Source organism: Triturus cristatus, chromosome 2_1 (assembly GCF_964204655.1).
Source record: "Triturus cristatus chromosome 2_1, aTriCri1.1, whole genome shotgun sequence".
NCBI lineage: Eukaryota > Metazoa > Chordata > Amphibia > Caudata > Salamandridae > Triturus > Triturus cristatus.
The window spans coordinates 588,331,207-588,356,686 of record NC_140581.1 but is presented as its reverse complement, the minus strand read 5'-3'; the positions used below and the strand labels follow the sequence as shown (position 1 = coordinate 588,356,686).

The window sequence follows — 25,480 nt, the reverse complement described above, 5'->3', positions numbered from 1 at the left end:
CAAATACTTTACTCACTGCCTCTGAGATCAACCTGTCTGTTCATGCCAAGCTACCAAGGGGGTGAGCAGGGGTTATTTTAGGAGTGTATCCCCCTTACCCTGACTAGACTTAACGGCCCCTATTTGGACAAAGCTACCTACCTCTGCCAACTAGAGACCCCCATTTCTAACGGCCACCTTTACCTTCATTTCTGATATTGGGAGGAAGTGGTTGAAAAAGGACATCTTCTCTACTTATGGATTCTGCTCCTTTGTTAGCCTGTTGCAGTGCTCTGTGTGGGTAATTTCTGGCACGTAGCCTAACCATCATCTCACTTTTGTTTTTTTGGTATGTCTCCTCCGAGCCACAGTTACGTTTGGCTCAGAGGAAGTCGCTGTATGGACTATTCCACCTACATTTTGGTGGATGACAGCTTGCAGCATGCAATGAAGAGTTACCTGCTGCTTCCTTTCCTTATGGTTCAGTACAGATGGTCCCATTGCATACCGTTAGTCTAAGATCAAGGAAATTGATATTCTGCTGTCTATGAAGCATGGTGAAACTTAAATTCATTTTGTTGTTATTTAATGATGTCAAAAGCAGTTTAAGATCAGGTTCAGTACCCTCCCACACAAAAAAGACGCCATCAATATATCTAAGCCACATACTGACTTTGTCGATCCAATGTTCTGTTTTTCCACTCCAGAGCACCTGCTTTTCCCACCAGCCCACCAAAAGATTGGCGTAAAAGGGAGCATGCAGGTGGCAATGGAGGCCCCTTGCAGCTGTTTAAAATATTTATTTTCAAACATAAAAACTTTTTCTATGCAGAACTATATGGAAAGGAAATGTTACAACAATCTTCGGCTGGGCAATCTTCAATTGCTAAATTAGGCTTATCCTCGAATGATCTACTTGGGGTTTGTTGAAATGTGCCTCTTGCTCGTAATGCATGTATCCTAAATGAGTTCAATTTGCACGCAACTTTATACAGATCGATACATGTTTGTGCATAATCAAGCAAGGTAAGTGGACAGAAAGATACACCCAATTTGAGCACATTTTCTTCATTGTTAAAAATGGTTCTATTAGAGAGATTAATTACAGTTAACTGCTGCGTTGACTCTGCCATTATGGTCTCTTCATTCCCTGGCCGAGTGTTCCCATGCCGGTAGTACAGTTGCTTTTTTCTCTGTTGTTGACTTCTTTGGTTTTGCCTCTTCCTCCCCGCCCCCCAACTTTTACGCTTTCCTCTGATCAATTGTTCGTTGTTTCATTGGCGGGGGAAGAATTCCTCGGAAAAAGACATCTTCTCTGTTGGATTCGATGATATATGGTCAATGGATTTGTGATCTGAGCTCAAGTCTGTGCAAGATTCTCATCTGCCCCTGTCCATAGCTCCAAGAGCTGTTGCCAAACCATCAACAAAGTCTCTCCTTTAATTGGTTTATAAGTATTGTTTTGCTTTTAAAGCATGTGTTTTTTCCTTTTCTTTTTTCTTCTTGTTTGCTGGAAATGCTGGATATGTTATGTATTCTTATTCTAAGTTCTGGAAATTGATTGATTTCTTGTTATCTACAAAATTCTATAAAAATTATTCAAAAACAAAATAGAAAGTCTCTCCCTCAATAAAAATGTGGTTGAGGAGGATACTGGTCTCTTTGCTGCAAACTAACTCATGAATAGATTTGCATGGGACGGTAAAAATTTGGAACCCATTGCCACTCCCTATTTTTGTCTGTACTACTTGTTGTGTATGAAAACATTATTTTCAAGGATTAGTTAAATCATTTGAATGACCATTTCTTTATGGTGATACATTATTTCCTTTTGCATATCTAGAACATTTCTGCTGGCTTTGATTCAAAATTCAATGGGAATACTGGTAAAGACAGAGCGGATTTCAGGAGTAGCCAGTATCATGTCTAATTCCCATGGGCGATCTTAGATTTTGTTGAAAATATATTGTGTACTCCAGATGTTAGATGGTAAGTTTTTTTATACCTATTTTATTGTATTCTCTTGGCACAAAATAATCTACACAACATTATCACAGGATGCTTTGTGCAGTTCTAAATTGAGACACCACAAAGGCTGTCCTCTCCGCTCCTTTGCCCTATTATTAAGGTGAGGGGTCCTGTAATCCCCTTGGACATGTTCACCCGGTACAGTTCCTGGTGTAGCATCACCAATTGATTCACCAATGCCATCACTGAATCCATAATAAGTTTGCCATTTTCCCCAGACCTTGTCAAATTTCTTGGGGCATCATCATCCCTCATACACCACCCGTTCCCCTATCATGCATCAGTTCATGTGCTGCTGCTACACAAATTTTGATGGGGTTTGTACATGTCCCCACATCCTGGCCATGTCCCTCTCCACTACAATGAATAATAGATGGTAAGTTTTGACCTATTGGATGTAGGAAGTAATCTCCAAATTCTAATCTTTTCTCTCTTGGGGTGAAACAATTCCTGAAATGATGGATCTCCCGCGGGGAACTTCCCAGTCTTGTTGATTTTAGAAAAGTACATGCTTACATGGTGAGGTAGGACTGATTTTGAGGAAATCATTGGACACAGATATTGTAAAGCTCAGACTGAAGGCAGGGAGGCAGAAATTGTTCAGTGCAAATGCAGACAAGTTATCTTATCTTCCTTTGTTCTGTTAAGACTGTACCCCATTTTATGCGTTGTGAACGTGTCATAAACCTCAGGCTCCAGTAAACACCCATTCTAAAAACATATTTAATCTACTATGTCTAGGTGGGAGAAATAACGCCTTTTCTTAACCACTCCATATATGTACTCTGCACAACTGTGTAGCATTACTTTCTGAAGAAAAACTGATTTACCAGAGTGCCAGTTAAAACAATTTGGAGTGAAATGGTTCCCATTTAAGCAGAGTAAATGGGGTGAAATCTGATTTCCAGGTCAGAAACAAGAGCTGCCCAGAGAAGAAAATGGAGACGGTTTGTGACTAAAAAGAATGATTTCCCTTCACTGACTAAGGCCCACATGCATCAAAGCAAATACCGGTCGCAAACGGGCAGACTCTCAGAATCTGCCCCTTTGTGACCGGTATTTTTGCATTTGGGATGCATCATCCCAAATGCAAAAATCGCAATTTAAGTAATCTCTAAATAGTGATTACTTAAATTGCCATTGCATTTAAGGAATCGCAAATTGAGATTCCTTAAATGCAATGCATTAAAGTAAAAAATCTAGCGATTTCGCTAATAGGAGGAGCAAATTATCATGAAGTTGAAATTCATGGTAATTTGCAAAAACTTTGAAAAATGCACTAAAGCGCATTTTTCAAAGTTCCATTTTGCACACACACATGCCCTTGCGGCATGTGTGTGTGCAAGATGTATTCATATGCAGATTTCAGGGGTGCAAACAGGGTGTCCTTTTGACACCCTGGCACCCTTGAAATTACAATCTCAATTTGCGATTCTCTAATTGAAAATCGCAAATTAAGAATGTCTTCCCATTCATTCCTATGGGCCTCTAGGCCCATAGGAATGAATGGGGAGGAATTCCTTAATTGCGACTCGCAATTTGCGAGTCGCAATTAAGGAATGTTTAGAAATCGCAATTTTCTAAGCGGTTTCTACATGTATAGCCTTTTGCTATTCCTTATTAGCGAATCCTTATTTTTCGTTAATAAGGAATCACAAATGGCATTGTTGATGCATGTGCCAGAAGATTGTTACTTCAGCTATAAAGCCAGACTGTGATTAAATACCAGTTACAGCATAGACCTTCATTTTGATGACTCATACATTGCACTTGAAACATAACTTGACATTAGTTTGTGCACCCAACCATACAACCAGGCTGGAGTGCATTTTTGTTTATACCAATTACCCCTAGTCTTTATAACACTAATATAGGAAAGGGGTCGGGGAGGGAGAGAGAGGTCCATATCCCCAGTGGGAGGTTATCTCAGTTAGCAGTTTTCCAAGGTATTGCATTTGTTAGGACCCGAGTTGTTTCTTACCCATATTACTTCAAGGTGCAGCCATCTATCTTGTTTTGTGCCTCTACCCAAAGATTTGCTTTTTTTCCCTTTTTTTGTTTTTTTTTGTTGCATATTTATATAGCGCGAACTCGACCCGAAAGTATTGGAGCGCTTTACATAGCACAGTATTTACATTACACATTCAGGCACGGGGAGATTAAGTGATTTGCCCAGAATCACAGGATGTGGACACGACCTCGAGGCTCAAACCCTGGTTTCCTGCATCAGAGGCGGCAGCGCAGCCGACGGACGTGTGTAGTCCAGGGAAGAAGGAAACCTTTGACAGGAGAAAGAGTGCTTTTCTAAGATCCCAGACAGAATCTTGTAATGTCCCGGGAATTAGCTCTAACTGGATTACTTGTTGTCTATTGATCCGGAAAATATGTTTGCTGATGGAGTTTAAAGTGGATGTATTTTGAGTTGTGAAAATCGTTGCTGTGTTATGTTGTCTGTTGAGCCATGCACAGTCTCTGAAACGTAGAGTGTATTTATGACACTAGTTGCGTTGCGCTTGCACCACAAAACGTGGTGTATGCACCACGCAGCTCAGAAATGAGATTTATGAAGTCACACAAGGCCAGCTTGGGGGCCCTGAGTGGCTTCATAAATCTCGAGTAAAGCATCGCAGTGCAAATTGCTTCATTACTTTACTCTGCGCTAGGGAGGTGTTGAGTTGCTGTTCCTTTCATTCCCACATTTACCAGAACTGGTAAGCCTCGGAATGCGCCAAAAAACATGCCTTCCCAGGAGAGGCATAATGAGGAGAAATTCCTTCATTTCTCCTCGTTAGTGGCTCTTTCTATGTATGCTGCATTTTGCAGCACACATAGAGGAATATGTCTCTCAGAATCCTGTATGCAACACAGGCTCCCTTGCAACATGGTGCAAGGGGGCCTGCAAGGGTGCTAAGCAGCCAAAACAGCGCCAGCACAGGGCAAAAGACAGGAGTGTGCCATATTCTTTTAAATACAGTGCATTCCTGCCCTTACCCAGTCACACAGCGCAGCAAGGTGACTTGCTGCTCTGCCTGACAAATCCCATAAATCTGCCCCTTAATTCTCTGCTGGTACACTGAGACAATGGAGTGGTCCGGGGCAGATATGATATGGTTTTAGAGATTTTGCATACTAATTAAGCGTGGCACAAACATTATTTTTTGCTGCAAGTGTGTGTTTTTTTGGCAGAACTAGGAACAAACTGAAGCTGCAGGAAGATGGTGCATCATTCACAATAGTAACTCAAATAGGAAATATGAGAAATATTCCACGGACTACTTTTAGTGATACAATCATAAATCACTATTGAGCTGCTTTGGAAGAATAATGAAAGTGAGATGTCTGTCAGAAATCCAAGATCTTCTATCGAAGAGACTGGCACTGGGTGGGGCACAAGAACTGGAAGCCATGAATACTTTGCCCGTTGACATTGACATTTATGGCCAATGTTATGTTATGTTATGTTATTTAAATTTATATCTAGGCGCAACAGCTACCCAAACGGGTTTCCCGGCGCCCTGCGGAAACGACAGAGAAGTAGGTAAACTTACTGATTAAAAAGCCAGGTTTTAAGAGACTTACGAAAGAGAGTAACATTCAGCTGTGTACGAAGAGATGACGGTAGAGCGTTCCACAGAACAGGGCCCAAATAGGAAAAAGAACAGCCACCCATACGGGACAGTCTGATCTTTGGTACCTGAAATTTGGCCTGAGTGGTAGATCTTAGAGTGCGTGAAGGCAAGTAAGGGTGGACTAGATTTTGCACGCACATGCTGTGCTTGATTCTGAACATATAGTTCAGAGCTCTAAACTTAGTCTTATTTTCAACACTTAACCAATGAAGGTCCCTCAAGGAAGCGGAAATAGAAGCTGTTCTCGGAGTTCGGCATAGCAATCTGGCAGCAGAGTTATGTACTCTCTGTAGCTTTCGTGTAGTGTAGTGTAGTGACTTAATGTAGTCTATTGGTTTATTAACTAGAGACAGGAAGGGAATTCAGAGGACAACCATGAAACTACCAATGATCACCGATGACTCATGTTTTGCCATTTCATTCCATTCCACTGTTTGTATCCCTGCACATCACCGACCCCTCGGCATTGGTGGGTGATGCTCAGTATTGGCTCAGACCAGCACTGTCGACGCTTTCAAGGAGCAGGGCCGCGGCTCTGAAATGAGTGGTTTCTTGCTTCAGTGGTTGCTTTAGAAACATAATCCCCCTTGACAAATCCCTGTCCTTTGAGACACCACGCGCAAGAGCCAGTACCACTCTGCGATGAACTTTAATCCCAATGAAACGGGAGAAGTGAGACATCACTCGGTTTCTTCAAAATGCAGAATTCAAGTTGCATGCGAAATGAATTTTACATCTCAAATATTTTGCTCCTTGACAGAATTCCAGCCTAATTTTCTTTGATTTAATCTGGCATTGGAGCCATTAATTACTAGCTATGGTGAACGGAATAAACACAGTACAGATTACATCTCTGGAATCTCCAGTTACACGAAAATGCAGTTGAATGTGGTACTTCTACAACTCTTTTGACTTAAAAACTAATTTCCCAGCCGTTGTCTATTCCATTTTTCCTTTACTTTTCAAAATTAATGCCTCATTTTTACTTCATTTTCATATATTTTGTGCTAATATTTTCCAAATGTTTGTATTTTGAACTTTAGCTGTGTTTTACATGTATTGGAAAACGCTACACGTTCTTATTTTCTGTACACAAAGCAAAAAAGGACAAAAATGTGCTTCATTTTGATTACTCTTATGTTTTAGAGCAAATTTCTGGCTTTGATTGTATTTGTAAGAGTCTGGAGCTGCTACAGTGGATCTACGCCAGATGCAGATTTTTTTCAGTATTCCAATGCTTAAAATGCACACATATGGTGGCATATTTTCCACCTGGGGGGAAATTCTTTTTCACCCAGAAAGAAACAAAAAAGAATAAACTACATACATAGCTATTTCAAAAGTACATAAGTTACATACTTTATACATTAATACATGTATACATAGATGACTACATGGCTTCCTTGATCTGCTACTTTTAGAAATAGGGGTCTCTAGTTGGCAGAGGTAGGTACCTTTGTCCAAATCGGGACCCTTGCTTCTAGTCACGGTAAGGGGGATACACACTTTAGATAACCCCTGCTCACCCCTTTTGGTAGCTTGGCACGAGCAGATAGGCTTATCCCAAAGGCAATGTGTAAAGTATTTGCACCAACACTCACAGTAACACAGTGAAATCACCACAAATGGACACCACACCAGTTTAGAAAAATAAAACTAAACTTAACAAGACCCAAAATGACAAAAATTCAACATACAGATACTCAGTAAATGTCTTTAAAAATGATGTTGCAAAAATAAACTTGTAGAAATCAAATAGCACCAACTAGGGCATCACAACGTCAGGACAGCACAAAATCCAAAGTACGGCGCCGCCCGCGAGGATCTCGGCGTCGGGCACAGAGTCACACAGACCCCGACACAACAGTACCTTGGAATATGAAGTTGGTGACGTTGTACGGCGTCGAAGATGGCCGATGTCGGCTCCGGTGATGATTCGACGTTGGCGAGTGTCTTGAGTCACCCTCGGTGGTAATCGGTGCAGCGATAACAGGATGCAGGCGCTGGTGAAGACAGAGTCGATGTGAACGCTGGCGTCGGTCACGGCCGATGAGCATCGGGGCTGCGGAGCAGGCCGGGTGCTGCGTCGTTCATTTTATGAGTGGCTCCTCGGGCCTCGGTGCAGGTCGCGGCATCACAGCGGCGGTGGCGGAAGGTCAGGGGAGCTGGGGGTGAAGTCCTTTTGTTCCTGGGACTTCAAAACAGGAGGCCAGCTCTTCTTCAGGCCCTTGGAGACTTTCCTTAAGCAGGGAACACAGCACACAGCAAAGTCCTTCTTCAAGTAGGGGACACAACACACAGCAAAGTCCTTATCCTTTCTTTGGCAGAAACAGCAACTGCATGCCAACCCCAGACACACAGAAAGGGCAGTACTTCTCCGCAGTTTCTTCAGCTCTTCTTCTCAGCAAAGGTTCCTCTTGATTCCAGCAATAGACTAAAGTTCAGGGGTTTTAGGTCTAGTACTTAAAATGTCTTTGATCCCTTTGTGTAAGAGGCTCTGATCCCAGTCCAAATCAGTTCTGGGTGCACTCTGCCAGTGCACAACAAAATCCTTTGTCAGTGTGAACCTTGGATCCAGACACACAGCAGGGGGGCAGAGCCAGTATTGTGGAAGGCAGGCACAGCCCTATTCAGGTACAGGTGCTACTCCTCCCACCACTCCAAATGCAGATCAGGCCTATTCAGCCTAGTGCTGACTCACCCAGACTCCTGGAGCCACCCCAGCCCCTGTCACTCCAAAGCCAGGCAGTCAATCCACAATCAGGCAGAGGCACAAAGAAAGGTTGAACAAGAAAATAGACACTTTCTAAAAGTGCTATTTTCAAACACAGAATTTAAAAACCTTCCTTACTAAAAGATGTGTTATCAAATTCTGAGTTCAGGGATACCAGACTCCAATTTTCAATCTTACTCCTATGGGAAGATATGCTTGTAAAATGTTACAGAGCATTCCCCATTCTGTCCTATGGGCAAGTTAGCCTTGCAATAGTGAAAAACGAGATAAGCAGTATTTCACTATCAGGACATGTTACACACACCAGCACATGTCCTGCCTTTCACATACACTGCACCCTGCCCCGGGGGCTACCTTGGTCCTACCATAGGGGTGTCCTATGTGCAAGTAAAGGGAAAGGTAGGGCCTGGCAAGTGGGTGCACTTGCCAGGTCGACATTACAGTTAACAATGTCTCAGGCCTCCCACCGCAGTGCGCGCAGGCACTGCGGTGGCAGGCCTGAGACATATTTTCTGGGCTACACATGTGGGTGTCACAATCAGCGCTGCAAGCCCACTAGTAGCATTTGATTTACCAGCCCTGACACACTCAGTGCACTTTACTAGGAACCTACTGGTAAAACAAATATTCCAATCAGGGAGAACCAATCACAATATCAATTTACTCAGGGAGCACTTGCACTTTGACACTGATTAGTAGTGGCAAAGTGCCCAAAGCATCTAAGCCAGCAAAAACGAAATCCAGCACAGCATCAAAAACACAGGGGGTAGAGGCAAAAAGTCAGGGAAAACCACGCCAAGGATGCCAGGTCCAACAGCTATGTTGAAGAATGATGACAAGAGTAGGGAGTGGGGAGGCCTATGGAAGCATATGGTCGGTTACCAGGATATGTGTCCCTCAGCTTAAAAACTTCCAAGTCCATCTAACTAGATCACTGTGTGTCTATATTGAATGAGGCCTGCCGTACCAGAATTCAAAGATACTACTTAGGTACAAAGCACATAGAAAGAGAGCTGGGTTCCCCCGCGGAGCACGTGCCTAACTGGGCCGGACTGGGAACCGAAACCAGCCCTGGCAAAACTGCTCAGCTGTCCTCCCTGGGAGGGAGGGGGTGTGCACCCAAACTGTTTGCTAGGGCAGGTTTCGGCCGATTTTGTTACAGGGGCCGATATTGCTGGCCCCCGATGACAAAAATGGCCCCCCAGTGGCCCAAAACTGACACCCACCTGGCGGCCCACCAGGGAAACGCCTGGTTCCCGCTACTGCCAGTCCAGCCCTGGTGCCTAAGCTCTAGATTCCCTAATATCTTAACTCAGAGCTACCCCTTTTATCCCATCCTATTATTAAGCCAAGTCGTCAGCAGTGCCAAGATCTTTCGGCCCCTATTCCTTGCCCGTAGGCCTTTACATTTATACAATGATGTTTCTTGTGCATAAATGCTCAAGAGGCGATTAAACCAAGCCTGATATGTAGGGAGAGCGGTATCTTTCCATGCAGTAGCAATCAATAAGCGGGCCACAGCAAGTGAAATAAATATAAAATTCCTTTGTGTCATATTAAGGTCAGCCTGGCCATCATATCCCAATAGCATCAGGAGTGGGCTAATAGAAATTGCCTTGTTAATTGTTTGTTGCCAGAAGTCCTCTATGCCTGTTCCTAAAGACAGCAGGTTGCTACATGAAAAAAATATATGGATACTTTCAGCAGGTCCTACTTGGCACCTAGGGCAAATATAATGTTCCCTCTTCCCCCATCCTATAAAATCGCAGGTGTATAATATACACTTTAACCATTTTTTGTAGTGCTGTGCTTTCAGATTGGCTGATAGGAAGATCTTCATCCCCATTCCAATTGACATATCTAGGACGACATCACCATTCCCTACCTTCACTTCCCATTTCACTTCAGTTCTTCCAAGCCATCTGGGATGGTTTCATTTAAGATTTTGTAGTTACCCCTAATCCTACAGTCCCCTCGCCCAAGTATTTCCAAAATTGGGATTTTATCTAAATTTAAGGACCCAGTAGGTAAAGTAAACACCTTAGACATTCCTTAATCTGTATATACTTAAATTGTGTTCTATTATCTATCCCTAAGCATTGCACTAAGTCTACAAATGAGGAGGCCTCTTTGGTATTATACAACTCTGCTAGCCTGTCAATCCCGGCTTGTTCACAGTTCCTACCCATTGCATCATAAAGTGCAGCCAGAAAGAGCGGTGAGTGCCACAAAGGCGTGTACCTATTATAACTTGAGCTTTTCAACAATCTGCCAACCTTCATCCAGATCTTCCAAGCCGCCCTTATTCACTTGAAGCGCGTCTTTTCATAGTAACTAGGTTCCAGTTATCTAAGAAAAACCCCAGGTGCCTCTTTTCCAATAGCCAGCTGGTAGATGGAGGGAAGATCTAAGTCACCAGTAGTCAAACTATCAGCTCTAAGCAAAATTCCCATCGGTTGTAGTGCAGCATCCCAATAATACAAAAGCAAATTTGGTATGGACCAACCACCTCTTTCCTATGGGAGCGTCAGAGTTCTTAGTGCCCTGTGGGTTTTCTGGTAATGCCATATAAAATTGGTACACATTGTATTCAGCTTTTTAATGGTTACGTCTGCTACCACAAGGGGGATAGAGTGAAATAACAATTTAGGAAAAACTATCATTTTTAATACATTGGATCTCCCTTTAATTGTTAAATGTAGCTTATCTAAGCATCTTAATTCAGTGCTTATGTTGTCAAGTAGCGGATCTATATTAGTGGGCCAAATCGCATCCGAGCATATTGCTTATCTTGACCTCCAGATAGATGGCATATTTCACTTTTCGAGGATCTTGAAAATTGCAGCTCCTAGGGCAGATTATCTGTGTCTTCCCTTTATTCAGGAGGTACCCAGAGTCCCTCCCAAATTCCGCTGCCATGCTTTCAATCTCTTCAATTCTCTTCCCAGGTCCTCCTGTAATAATAGCAATATCATCCGCGTAAGCCAAGATCTTGATCTCATACCTGTTCGTTGTTACTGGTTTTATTGCTTTATTTTGTAAGATCTGGTTGATAAATGGGTATATTTACATAGCAAAGAGAACTGGGGAGAAGGGGCATCCCTGCCTCATCCCTCTGGCCACCTCTATTTTCCTCGATGCAGTACCCATCATTTGTAGCCAAGCAAAGGGTTTATAATACATTGCTCGAATGGCGGTGATAAGACTGGGGCCAAGCTCTCTCTCTGTCAAAATCCCCCACAGATATTGCCACGAGACCCAGTCAAAGGCTTTCTCTGCATCTAGGAGGATCACAGCCATTTCGCCCCCGTAGCTTCAGCTACATCCAGCAGAGAGATAACTCACCTGATATAGTCTGTGGCTTCCCTGTCCGGTATAAAGCCATGCCTCCACGGTGAGACCAGTGTGGCTATAATCCTACCTAGCCGGTTGGCCAAGACTTTTGACTAAAGTTTAGCATTGAAATTTATCAATGAAATAGGGCGGTAAGAGGCAGGCAGTTCCGGTGGCTTCCCCTTTTGAGCAAATATAATTATATCAGTGCCCTGCCGTGAGGGAGAGGGAAATCCCGCTGTACTGTATATCTAAAAAAAGATCATGTATTATAGGAGCTAGCTCATGTTGGAGTACTTTATATAGCTCGAGGGGAATTTTGTCTGGGCCGGCCACCTTCCCTGAGGGCAAGGAGCCTAGAGCGTCCGTAGTCTCTCTTAATACGAGCTCTTCCTCCATCTCCTGATATACTACTTCGTCAATGCCTTTTATTTTCTTCCTTCTCTCACCCACAGCCACTATATTAGAGCTGGGAGGGTCAGCCTGATCGAGATATTTATAAAATCGCTCAAAAACACCCATAATCTCCGCAGGCCTAGTCTGCTATTAGCCACTGCTCTTTTTAATTTCAATAATATTGTTTCTGGCGGCTTTCTTTCTTGTGCGTAAGGCCAGCAACCTTCCTGCTGACTCCCTGTACTCATAATCTCTTTTTTGTGTGCCTGATAGGTTTGGGCCCTTTCTCCATAAAATAACTATTAATCTTGGCTTTTAATATAGCTAATTTCAATGTATACTCGTTTTGTTCATTCTCCCACCCCCCTTGCTAATCAGCTTTAGGTGCTTTGTCTTTATATGTACCAGCCTTTCTATCAGTAAGTTAACCTCAACCTTCTGCTGCTTCTGTCTCTGGCCCACATAGCTGATGACCTCCCCTCTCAATCCTGCTTTGAAAGCATCCCAAACTACCCTGCGTGAGACACTATATCGATTCATACCAAAAACGTATGTTACCCAGTACCTAATATGTGCAATAAACTCTTCATTTGTTAACAGCTTTCTGTCAAAGGACCAGTTGTTCTACCTCGCATCTGCTCCCTGTCCTGTTATTTCCAGGACTAGCAGGTTATGGTCCAAGATTAGTTTGGGGAGCTTTACAATCTCGATCTTACTTAGCACGTTAATAGAAACCAGAAAGTAATCCAAACATACAAACTTCTTGTGGTGGTGGGAGAAATAAGTATAGCCAGGATCGGGAGAGTTCTTAGCAACCCAGACATCAGCTAAGCCATGGCTATCATTAAAGGAGACCAGTGCCCTAAAGACTTGAGGTTTCCTTCCACAATACCTCTGAGAACCAGTATTATCAACTTCCAAATGTATATGTTAAGTTATGTTAATTTAATTTCTTAAGCCCATCGGTTACCCTAGGGGTGTCCTGGCGCCATTCACTGCCTATCGATTGCTGAGGTGTATGTTGCCTATTAGGTGAAAAGCCAAGTTTTCAGTCCTTTCCTGAAAGTAATGAGCTTGGTGGTGTTCCTAAAATGGAATGGAAGTTCATTCCAGGCCCTTGCAGCACCTGTGATAAAGCTTCTGCCACCCCAGTTAGCTTTTTTAGCTGGAGGTATGATCACTCCTTTTGTTCCCATATATTTAAGTCCCCACATATAATCAGAGTGTTTGGCCAGGAAGCTGGCTCCACTTCTAGATCTTCCCATACTTTGGGATCATCCTGGTTAGACCTATATATGGTCCCTATTGTCAGTATGATGGATAAAGAAACTAATGCCCAATGCCACCACTTATGAGCTAATGCTCACTTTACTACTCCTGTGTTGTCTTTAATAGTTGCTTACCTCCTGAGGCACAGCCGGGAGACGTCTTGTTTTGTTTTAAATATTGAAAATCACATGTTTTAACTTCACTCTCCCTCTGATCCCTGCACACGTTTATTGTCTGCAGGCACTTGCTGATTGCCTAAAACGAGCGCTGGGAAGATCACAAGTACCGCGCTAGGGAAAGACCATTTCCCCCCGCCCGGAGCAGGACACGCCCAATCCGAGGCCACGCCCCCTGGCTTTTTGGTCCATAAGAATGTGTCTGCACAGGAAGCGCAGCGGACGAGCGCAGCGGGCGCGACGAATGCGCGCCGAAGGCGCGCATAAGGCAAGCTCGTCTGCGCTCGTCCGCGCCGAGACCGGGCTAAGGGCCACCCCCCCTGATCCTCCATCTCCACATCCCGCAACCAGCACCTTACCAATAACCTACACTCCGGATCAACTCCTCAGCATCAAACAAACAACCAGGTACCCTCATTTATTACCAAATTTTAACTACAACGATCCTAGGTTCGGACCACTCATGTGTCCCACTTGCACTGAGACGCCACTCATCTCTCCCCCTATACCTCCCCCTCTTGTAACAGCAGCCCTCATCAATGCAAGATCCCTACCAAAACATAAATGTGAAATTGCTGAGTTCATAGACTCGCAACAGATAGATATTCTATTCATCACTGAAACTTGGGGAGACGAGGCCTCTGGCCCTGATTTCAGAGACGCCACACCAGACAACTACTGTGTGTGTAAACTGGACAGACCTATAGGGAAGGGCGGAGGAGTCGCAATCATGTACAAAGATCACCTTAAAATATCTACTACAGATACAACCTATCCTGAATGCGAGGCCCTCCTCTTCTCAATAGGCATATCCAGCAAAGCAACATTTAAAGGTATGCTCATCTACCGCCCTCCAGGATCCAGAGCCAAATTTCTAGCACGCCTGGATCACATAATCGAGACATCTATTGGAGCACCACAGTTCACTATTCTAGGTGATTTTAACTTTCACCTCGAAGTTTCAGAAGACCCTGACACTAAAATGTTGCTTGGAGACTTAGAGACTGCCGGTCTCACACAAATTGTTAAAAAGCCCACGCACATAGCAGGCCATACGTTGGATGGAGTATTCACCAACTATCCCGAAATTTCCATCACAGAGGTCATTCCTCTAATTTGGACTGATCATTCTGCTGTATGCTTCTCTATCCCTATCAAACCCACGCCCCCTAGGCTGTCTCTTTCCCACTCTACTACATTCAGAGACTGGAAGAATTTAAATCTTGAACGTCTCACTCAGATGATTCAGGATAGTCCACCACTTAATGAGCATGATCCCATAGCAGCGTCAGACACTTATACGGAGATTCTGATCGAAGCCTGCAACAAATTGGCTCCTCCTAAAACCTCCCACCGTACTAGAAATCGTTCATCAGCCCCCTGGTTCTCTGAGCAGCTTAGACTTCAGCGTCAGTACTGCAGAAACCTTGAACGGCAGTGGCGCCGTAACTTTAACACATCTGACAAGATTAGTTACAAAAGCGCTCTCATTAACTATAAAAAACTCATAAAAACAGAAAAAACTACATACTATACAAGCCAAATTAATGAGGCGAAAAACTCCTCAGGGAAACTATTTCAAGTAGTAACCTACCTGTCCAATCCTTCTGTTCCTCAGTCAGAAGGGTCTCAAGCCCTTTCTGATACATTAGCTAATTTTTTTGAGGACAAGGTTAGAGCTATCTTTAATACATTTACACCTGTGGTAGCGACCATTCCCTCTCATTCCGCAGTTGACACCGGCCCTTCATTCACAGGTTTTGAACCTACCTCCTGTGAATTTATTCAACCACTGATTGCTCGAACCAAATCCGGCTCACCTTTGGACCCTTGCCCTCCTAACATCCTTAGCCTCATTTCGGAGGTTATTGCCCCTCCCCTAACCACCATCTGCAATGCAATGTTTGAATCCGGTGTATACCCCCCGCAGTGGAAAAAAGCAATAATCAAACCGCTGCTAAAAAAACCCAGCCTAGACCCTCTCCTTCCTGCTAGTTATAGGCCTATTGCCTGCCTCCCATTCCCTGCAAAGATCTTTGAAAAGATCATGAATATTCAGCTGTCAAATTACATCCATCACAATAATCTACTGGATGATACCCAATTTGGGTTTAGACAGGGCCACGGAACAGAGACGGCACTGCTGAAAGCAGCAGATGAGATTAGGTCCACAATGGATAATGGAGGAGCCGCAGTTCTAGTACTCCTGGACTTATCTGCGGCCTTCGACACGGTCGATCACGCCACCTTGATCGACCGTGTCGAAGCCATAGGAATCACATGCAAAGCAAAAAACCTCTTGGCCTCATTCCTGTCGAACCGTCCACAAACAGTGAAATTAGGCAATTTCACATCCCAGACCTTCTCCTTGCCATGTGGAGTACCTCAGGGATCCTCGCTAAGTCCGACACTATTTAATATCTATGTGTCGGACCTGGCGAGGGTCATAAAATCCTGTGGAATCTCCCTCACTACCTATGCTGACGATACCCAATTGGTATTATCGATACATAATGACGGAATCTCAGTAGCAGCCAATTTCCAAATGGGAATGAAGGCAATAAGCTCCTGGATGTCATCCAACTGTCTTAAACTCAACTCCGATAAGACAGAAGTGATGACATTCGGGAGGCTTCAACCCACCTGGTCCCCTCAATGGTGGCCTCACCAGATGGGACAACCGCCAGAACCTGTGACGAAGGTACGCAATTTGGGCGTTATCTTCGATAACAAATTGACATTCCGGCAACACGTCAATGCTGTGGTTTCTTCTTCCTTCCACGTACTAAAAAGGATAAAAAAACTAATCCCATACCTTCCGTCACATGCAGGTAAAACCTTGGTCAGTACATTAGTATTCTCCAAAACTGATTACTGCAATGCATTGTTACTCAATACACAACAAAAGGTTCTTAATAAACTGCAAACTGTCCAAAACGCTGCCGCTAGAACACTGCTATCAATCCCGAGATTTGCATCAGTCTCCCCCTACATCAGACAATTACATTGGCTACCGGTGAGGAGCCGCATCAAGTTTAAGGCTTTATGCATTGCATATAAGGCCATTCACGATCAAGGACCCTTATTCTTAAGAAAAGCCTTCCGACGGCTCGAACATACTAGAACTCTGCGGTCATCCGCAGCGCACCTACTCATGGTACCCCGTACAAGAAGGGCCAACTGGGGCGACAAACGCTTTGCTGTTGCCACGGCCAAAATGTGGAACGCCCTTCCTCTAAACATTAAGATCGCTCCGACCCTTCTTAACTTCAGAAAGCAACTAAAGACATGGTTGTTCCCTGCCTAATTCCCCTCCCCCCCTCCTCCGGAGAGTCCTGCAACTACAGCGCCGAGACACCCTAAGGGTATTTGCGCGCTCTAAAAATCGCATAAAATAAATAAATAAATAAATAAATAAATATGCATAGCTACCCCCCTTTTCATAGAAGTCTGAGTTGAGCAAGTTACCATCTAATACCCCCTAATCTGGAGGAAGTCATTATTACTCCATGGAATGTGAGTCTCTTGCTGACTATATCTGGGTTAATAGCTTTTAATATGTGTCTAACAAAACTCAAACCAATGGTGCACCGCCTTATGAGAGTACATTTATGCGATGGACTTCTTCAAGGCTGTAGAATAACAAATATATACTCTACAGCCCTGAAGAAGTCCATCTCTTTGGACGAAAAGCGTTGGCTGTTCGACTCAACTTGATGTGCTAAAAGTCAATTAAATAAAGGGTGTTTTGAAGAAGCAATTTTGGACACAGATCTCATAAATTTTAAAGTGGTGCATTATTTGTTTGTGTTTTGTTAGACATTGTTAAGTCCAGAGTTGGACCGCACCGTGACAGTGGGTGCATTGATTGTGTGCACACATCAGTTGGGTACTTTCCCATCTTGTACAGCAAATAGAGGATAGCAGATTAGGTGTTAGTTCCTTGTGGGGTTCCACTGTCAATGTTGTCTTCTGGTTTTAGCTTTTAATATCTCATGAACTTTTGCTCTTTTAGTCTTGTCATTCAGCCCTTCCACATTCACCGACCAAATCCTTTTTTTAGCCATGGTTATATAAAAAGGTCAACCACAGTGGCGTAGCTGGGGGGGGGGGGGGCGGTCTGCCCCAGGCGGCCCTATTTTGGGGGAGGACAAAGGCATTCAGAGAAGGCTCGGCTTGCTTTCGTGGACGTTCGGGGACGGGCAGAGAAGGAATTGGACTCAGGCAATGTCCTCTTCTTTTTTTGTGCTGGCCGCTACCCCCCCCCCCCCTTCTCTTCTATTATTCCCTCTCTTTCTGTCTTGCTCCTCACTTACTGAAAACTGTAACTTGAAGAAACAGTTCACAACCTCTTTCCTTCTTTCATTTATTTGCTTCCCTGTGAAATGGATCCAAAAAAGAAAAACACTCTTGCGGGAAATGCCCTTTTTCTGACATTTTTCTATTCCAAAGTGCAGCCGGATGGAGAGAAATAGAAGTTTTTAAATATGAAAAATAAATACATAACTAAATAAAGCAAGACAGAGTGGTTGCAAAGTGGCCAGATTGGTTTTATTTACATCCAAACACATCAGCCTCACTTTACAGACTTTGCAGTGAAGCGCTACTTTTGTTTTCTCGTCTTTCTTTGAACAGCATTGTTGTCCCCAGGTGGGGAAGTGCACCATTCCTGGAGGTACTGCAATACCTGGTTGATGGGTGGATTGGAAAACAAAATGTGTACCATGGCTCTGTTTATGGATGTGGTCTTTTTAAACCATACTGCTTACGTTTATTAAGGATATAAGCAATGGACATTGAAACGGTTCCCTTCAGGGCCCTCTAGTCATGTCCTTAACTTTTCAGGTAAAATCACTCGCTGATTTCTGAATAGTGAGTGAGAGATCGTTAAGGTAACCATGTTGTTTCTGCTTTCATTTTACATGCTTTACTTAATCTTGCATTCCCTATGAGTGTTCGCTTTCACTTTTTTTTTTTAGGCAGCATATTACTCTTATCAAGTGCATAATTTGAATTGAGCCACATCCAAGTGTTTATAGCGGGCACAATTAGGTTGTAGCTGAAGGCAGTGAGAGTTTCTCTCAGTGGGGCAGTATAGTGTTCAGTGGGGGGGAGGATGTGGCACTATGGCCAGAATTGTCGAATTAGGATCTGGAGAACTGGGTTCAGCCTTCATGACGAGTCCACCAGACCACTCTACTGAGGGAGCATATTCCCATGCTAGACCTTACAAGGGCCCACTAGACCTTAGAAGGCTTGATGTCTTAGCACAAGCAGGAGTACCCTAGTGGTGTCAATTGTGAGTTAACCTTGAAGGCCTGTCCACCCCAATCCATACTGAAGTTCATCTCCAGTCTTGCGGGCAGGCCTACGAAGCAGCACACCCTAGAGCAACAGTGATCCAGTCACTGTGACTCTGTCACTGAGGTCACATGAACCTTGAGCAGGTTAGGGCGGTGCGAACGGTGTGACCGCACTGGGTACCTATTTCAGGTGGGTGCGTAGTGTTGTGCGAACGGTGTGACCGCACTGGGTACCTATTTTGGGTGGGTGCGTAGTGTTGTGCGAACGGTGTGACCGCACTGGGTACCTATTTCGGGTGGGTGCGTAGTGTTTGCAAGTATATTATGGTTTAAAAAAAATTGCTGCCTCCTTCCTGGCCTCCAGCAATTTTCAGAAACAATAAAAATGTCATGATAACTTTGGTGATTAATGTTCTTCCTAGAGAGAGATCCGAGTTTTGTCTAGTGGAAGGGTTGACACCTGGAAAGGCAGCATAGATGGTTAATGTGCCTGCTGCAAAGAACATGTACCATGCAGATCACAAAGTGCACTGCTTTAATGGGGGGACCATGATGAATGGTCATTTAAATGTCAGCTGTAGATGATGGATCCCTGAACAGTGTCATGTATGTGCATGTTTGCATTGTGCTGAGGGGATTACCAGGTAATTGTTCACGCAGCTCTGATGGATGTCACATGCGGTTTTTCTGAGTCCCCAGATAGATCATGCAGTCTGTGTGTTCTCTTTTGTACTGCCAGTCACTGCCAGTCACCGGTGTATTCAACTGTGTAGCCTTGGACCGTGTCATGTATGTGCATGTAACTTGCATGATCGAGGAAACTATTAGCGGCGATACTACGTGTCTCTCGGTCCTCTTTCAAATGCTTGCCGTCCTTTTTCCCCAGCAACCCCTCCCCCCCCAGGGGCGGCAATCTGAGGGATGGCCCCGGGTGCCACAAGCAGTAGCTACGCCTCTGGTCAACCACCTGTGCCATGCCGCTCTGATATTCCTTAATCGATCATCTACATTAGCTCTTCCTTTCTGTTTTTTCCTTTTTATACTACCCCCCCCCCCCAAATCCCCACCCCTCCCCCAACCCTCTACCCTGGGCACGTGGGTGGAAATTCTGTGTAAATAAATCTGATGCAAATGTGCATTTGCACTAATAATCTTCTATTTTTTTACTCCACTGAAAACTGTTTTTTCAGCATAGCAAGGCATTTTCCCTCCAACACCCACTGAGTTTCCTCACTTGAAATATATAACAACAAACCTACGGGTCTGTGGGTGACTGTGGGTATTTATGCACTTTTCAAGCTAGGTGCACCTAGAAATGCCCACACAAATCTGCTTTTCACAATTGCACTTAGCATACATTAAATGTCAACAGGAATCAGGTTTGGAAATTTACACATGCAAAGTTTACATTTTGTTCACCTAAGTTCAATAATAATGCACAAAATGCTTTAGAAATCGTGCCCCGGTGAGTAAAATGTATATTGTGATTCATAACATTTTACTTAAAATGACTTAAACTTTGCAACCAAATGATACAATTTTATTTTTACCCATATTAAATTTTAGTTTATTGGTCAATGAATCAGCTAAGTGCATTAAGAGCATGCCCAAGTCTATGACAGTATGATCAGCCAAAAAAAACATGATTAACTTAATAAAAAGCTTGAGCGCTCTGCCTGCCTAGTTGATGGGGACTTGTGCAAGCAGGAGCAAGGGAGGCATTGATGCCACTTAAGGGTTTATTAAATAGGTAAGGAACGAATGCCATTGCTGACCTTACCGCAGTTATCTATTATACTGCATGGTATCTCAACAGCCCATGTGTCAAAATACCGTTTTGATATAGAGTGGAAAAGACTCTTAAGTGTATTCATCTTCTGTATCTTATGCCAAAATAGGGATCTTTTAGCAATTGATGGCCTAAGTAAAATTGACAAACATGCAATGTAATGGTGGCACATTGGCACACAGCTCCTTGCAGGCCATCACTGATAAGGCCATTCAATTAAGTAAAACGGAGTAACCGTTATACAAACCCATTTGGGTTGCAAGTGTAATAGCATTACCTTCCGTCCAGTCAATCAGATCTGATGTCACCATCTTTGCAAACAATTTTGAAGGAAGACTGATCATTGAAGGTAGCTAATAGCTGTTAGGATCTCGGTCTAGTGCATTGTCACGTATAAACACCAGGAAGGACTCTTTCCAGATTATCGGGACTTCAAAATGTGGAAAAAACAATAATGAAGCAACTGGCAAAAGTAAGGACCCACCTCTAAATATTTTTTTAATAGATTACTACTCCGACCATCTGGGTCCACAGCTTCGGGTGGTCTGGTCAAATGATGGTGATAGTCCTGGACAATATGTGAAGGAAATTCCCTGGGGAAGAAAATAAATCATTAACAAATGATACTTCTAAATATTGATAAAGATTGGAAATATAAGATGTTCAGGTAGAATAATCAATATTTATTAGATAGAAGCATTCCTCTACCACAGGCATGCTTCAGAGGAGACCAGAACAATCCACAATTGTTGCCACATTGGCCCTTGTACTGCTTACATCATTATTTTTTAACATGATAAATGTTCCTGCCTGAACCCAAGTTGCTAACAAATGTCATCAGGTCTCCAAGAAGATATTACATTTGTTAAGTGACTGGGTGAGGATAAAGTTTGTGAGTTAACTGGGAAAATTATAAGATTTTGGTGTTTTAAAAAGAGAACTTAAACACTTGAAAGGCATTTTTAGACTGGTTATCTGAAAAGTCTCAGGTCTTTGCAGTAGAACATTACAGACTTAAGATAAAGCAATAGCAGGATTATTATCAATTCTTAACAGTAGATTCCTATTGAATAAAACCATGCTATGCAAATACTGATAGCACAGATCGGAGGTACTCATATGTTGACACTCAGAAGAAGAACCAAAGATGAAGATCTATGTCCTAAAATACCTGGCGCCCAGCTCAACGCTATTTCACTCCTTTCTGCCCCTGTCCCCCTGGGAAGTGTTGTAGCTCTCACTATCCTAGGGTTACTGATGCATTGTGTGTGGGAATTCTGGGCAAATTGTTTCTCCTGTGGTAATTATCAGACAAAGTCTGATCGGCCCGAAGTCTCTAGCCTACCCCAGTTGTGCAACATCAGTTGTCAAGATTTAGCTGATTAACTCTCCAACTATTTGAAAGAGAAGATGAACACCATCTGTGACCCATTTGTTTTATCTAGAAAGTGGTGGCTGACCTGAGTGTGGGAAGTTGTCCTGAACTTTCTAGGCCTTCTCCTGAGGTCTTATCTTTAGACCATGACTCGGAACAGACGCTCCGACTGGAACAACTCCTGGCTTTGACCATAGAACAATTCTTTTCTATTTCTGGCTCTATTAATACAGGTTCTCCACTGGATCTGATTCCTCCAAAATTGTGGAACATGATTAAATCGTCTCTCCCACATCTTCCGGTGGAGGTTTGTAATGGCTCCCTTATTATTGCCTGGGTTCCAAATGAGTGGAAAAGGGCACTTACTGTTCCTTTGTTGAAGAAACCAAATGCTGCTCAGGCTGTTCTTTCAAATTATCGGCCAATATTTATTTTACCTTTTCCAGACAAAATTCTAGAGAAACCTGTTAATCAACTGATCTCCTGTGACTTGGAACAGAATTACATCTTAGAGCCTGTGCAGTCTGCTTTTGAATGGGGCAGGCCACTGAGACTATTCTGCTGCTGGTTGTGGATGATCTAAGAATGCTAGCAGACAAGGCAAACCCAGCTGCCTTGGTACTTTTTAGGTCTCGGCTGCGAAGGCTGCGCTTGCGCAGTCTCGCTCCGAGATTTAATGACTTGGAGAAGAGGGGCTTGAACCCGACCCTCTTCTCCCCTGTTCTCCATTGGCTGGCCTCTTGAATGCTGGCCAGCCATTGGAGAAGAGGTCAGTCATTCAGATTAGGCCCCGTCCTTTTCGGATCGGGGGGCGTGTTTTTTGCAAGAAGTCTCAAGGAGGAGACAACAGCAAAACACGCCCCCGAATCCGAAAACGACGCTGCCTTTCTCCGAGGCATTTCTGCTCTGCCTCGGAGAAAGGCGGTGGTGTTCCTGGCCCTCACCTCGCCCGCTTCCAACCCCTCGTTCGCTTCCGCACTTCCTCCTGGTCTCTGCGCCTTCGCCAGGACCTCACTCGCCCTTGCCACCAGAAGAGGCCCTTTATTTTATTTTATTTCCCGCTCCACTTTTTACTTTACTTAAATAAGCGCGGCGCACGCTTTAGGCACCGCGCTCACTTTATTTATTTATTTCCTGCTCCACTTTTCTCGTGAAGCCCAATGCTCCATTCCTCTCCCTTCTCAACATACTACGTTACTGCCCGGACACGAGCTGTTGGAATACAAGGGCACCGAGGTTGCACCGAGCACTGCAGCACCCCACCAGTCTGCTGGGGAGCGCCGCCATCAACCGACAACAAAGAGCTGCTGCGTGGGGAGACTACGGAGGATGTCCCAACCTGTAAGGGTGCCTTAGAGCCGCTCCCCTTGCTTCCCCCCCCCTCCCCCCCAAGAGACTCCCCCGAGCCCCGCAGGGAGCACTTCGACAGGCTCATCAGGCAGTCTATGCTCTGGTGATATGCAAAGGGCTACAGCGCAGATGGGAAAGAGTTCCGCCTGACCTTCGGCAGGGCCCCTGCCTTCAAAAGAGCTTGCAGTGGCGACAACACCCCCGCCTGCTGGGGTCGCACAGCGATACATCCTGCTGTGCGAGTTTCCTTCTCTCCGGGACGGTTCAGAAGAGGTGAGGTTTGTGCTGTGTGACACAAAGTGCATAAGGATTACATCTTCACTAGCGGGGAGCAAATCAGTCTGATTCTACTGGAAACATAAAATATCCGCTCCCTGAATCGATGAAAGTGCTCCGCTTATCTGATGCGCCTGATCAAACTCTGCAGTTTTCGAGGATTTCAGTGAGAATTGGGCCAATCACAGTGCAGTCTGCGAACCACTGAGCACTGCCGGCTCTAGTTTAATAATCGGAAACAGGCTGAAAACCACTGACATAAATCACAATTTTTGCCACTTTTCTATAAACTTGTGTCTGCTTATTGAGGTGAATGTAGCTTTTTTGTGTCCTGCGGATCAATGCATTTCTGACCCAAATCCACGTTATCCTGTCAACCTTCATAGGGTAGCACCGCAACAGTGGGGATCACTGCTCTTTAGAATTTCACGTTGAGTGAGGATTGAGGACTTTTAACTTTGATGCTCAGTTTTACGGGACGGTGTCCAGTGTGACTCAAGGGACCTTGGTAGGGAGGCATGAATTACACTTCCGAGAGGGACCAGGTGAGATCACGCAGCCTAGGGAAGCCTAGTGCGTTAATGGCTTCTCGAAACGTCATTGGAAACTGTGTCCTATATTTAAAAAAAAATGGATTGTAACGTTGTCCCCTTTAAACGCTGAGACAGAGTAGTGATTGCCTGCAACAGAGGTTTTTTTTTCGGATTCATTACCTTTGAGGGGGAAAAGGAACCAGGCGCGGAACTATTATTTTAATGTTACATTTTCTGAGAATTGTTGCTAGGCTGTAGTGAACCATTTTCTGCAAATTGTTTCTATGGTGTATTGAACCATTTTCTGAAAATTGTTTCTAGTCCGTATTTGCACGCTCTAGCTGTGGTCTGCCTCGAGTCCACCCCCCTCCCCGGTCAGTGCTTGTCTATTTTATGCTGATTGCGCCGCCCTCCATGCGGCGCTGATTACATGGTATCCGTTCAGCCCCAGCAGAATGCAGCCGTCTCCACCCCGGCCGGGCTGGTAACAAGCATTTACAATGCAACGGTCTTGGCATTGTTAAAGTTAGAGCTATTGGCATTGCTCATGACAATGCCGTTTCTTTAAATGTTTTAAAAACAAAAACATAAACAAAAATAATGTCATGAGCAATGCCAATAGCTCTAACTTTACCAATGCCGAGACCATTGCATTGTAAATGCTTGTTGGTTTATCCGTTGGATTTAAGTATGTATGTTATTCTATCCTTTTAACCAGACTGGCGGTGGTTGAGATCAGAGGAGCAGCACTTCAGTGGTGAAAAGTCTATCTTGAGGATAGGCATCAAGCTATATACCGCCCTCCCCTTGTGTTGGCTTTAGGCCTGTGCAGTGAACTCTGTTCCATTCGCTGAGTTTTCCGCACTCCGCTGAGCATGTGGAGCTGCAAAAAAACTCTGCACTGCAAAGCGGAGCTACGTTTTTTCTTTGCTCGAGCTTGCCAACGTTAAGTTGGTGAGTGTGAGCAAGAAAAGTCCAACACTAGGCCACTTCCCAGCAAGATTTCTCAAAGCGGGCGGTCGCAGATGGTCGCGACCACTTGCATTGAGAAACCATCTGTTCGCATTAAGGAAGCAGCTGCTGGGGTAGAAAATTAACTCGAGCAGCAGAAAGAAGCAGCACCCTCTTGTACAGCACATGGTGCCTTTGGAGCTGATTTTTGAGCACGGGACAAACACCCGGCGCTAAAAATTAGTGCGAACGGTGCCACCTAACGCACTCTGCCGTTTGCAGCACTCTGAGTAGTGTGACGGAGTTTTTTGGTCCACTCAGGCCTAATATTTACAAAGAGTCTACATAAAAAAATGGTA

The 25,480-nt window shown here is 44.2% G+C and overlaps 1 protein-coding gene across 4 annotated transcripts in view; it reads left to right on the top strand.

The window, feature by feature from the left end:
- The window catches only part of MCTP1 (multiple C2 and transmembrane domain containing 1), a 2,372,456-nt gene that overhangs the window by 251,998 nt on the left and 2,094,978 nt on the right, over window positions 1–25,480 (top strand). Inside the window, exon 1 of one of the 4 annotated variants that reach the window (XM_085632487.1) lies at window positions 1,921–1,968. The exons of the other annotated variants lie outside the window; for them this stretch is intronic. Within the exon in view, the coding sequence (XP_085488613.1) occupies window positions 1,966–1,968 (3 nt within the window). The 5' untranslated portion in view covers window positions 1,921–1,965. Of the gene's footprint in view, window positions 1–1,920; window positions 1,969–25,480 lie in introns of those variants that run through there. 4 annotated transcript variants of the gene reach the window in all.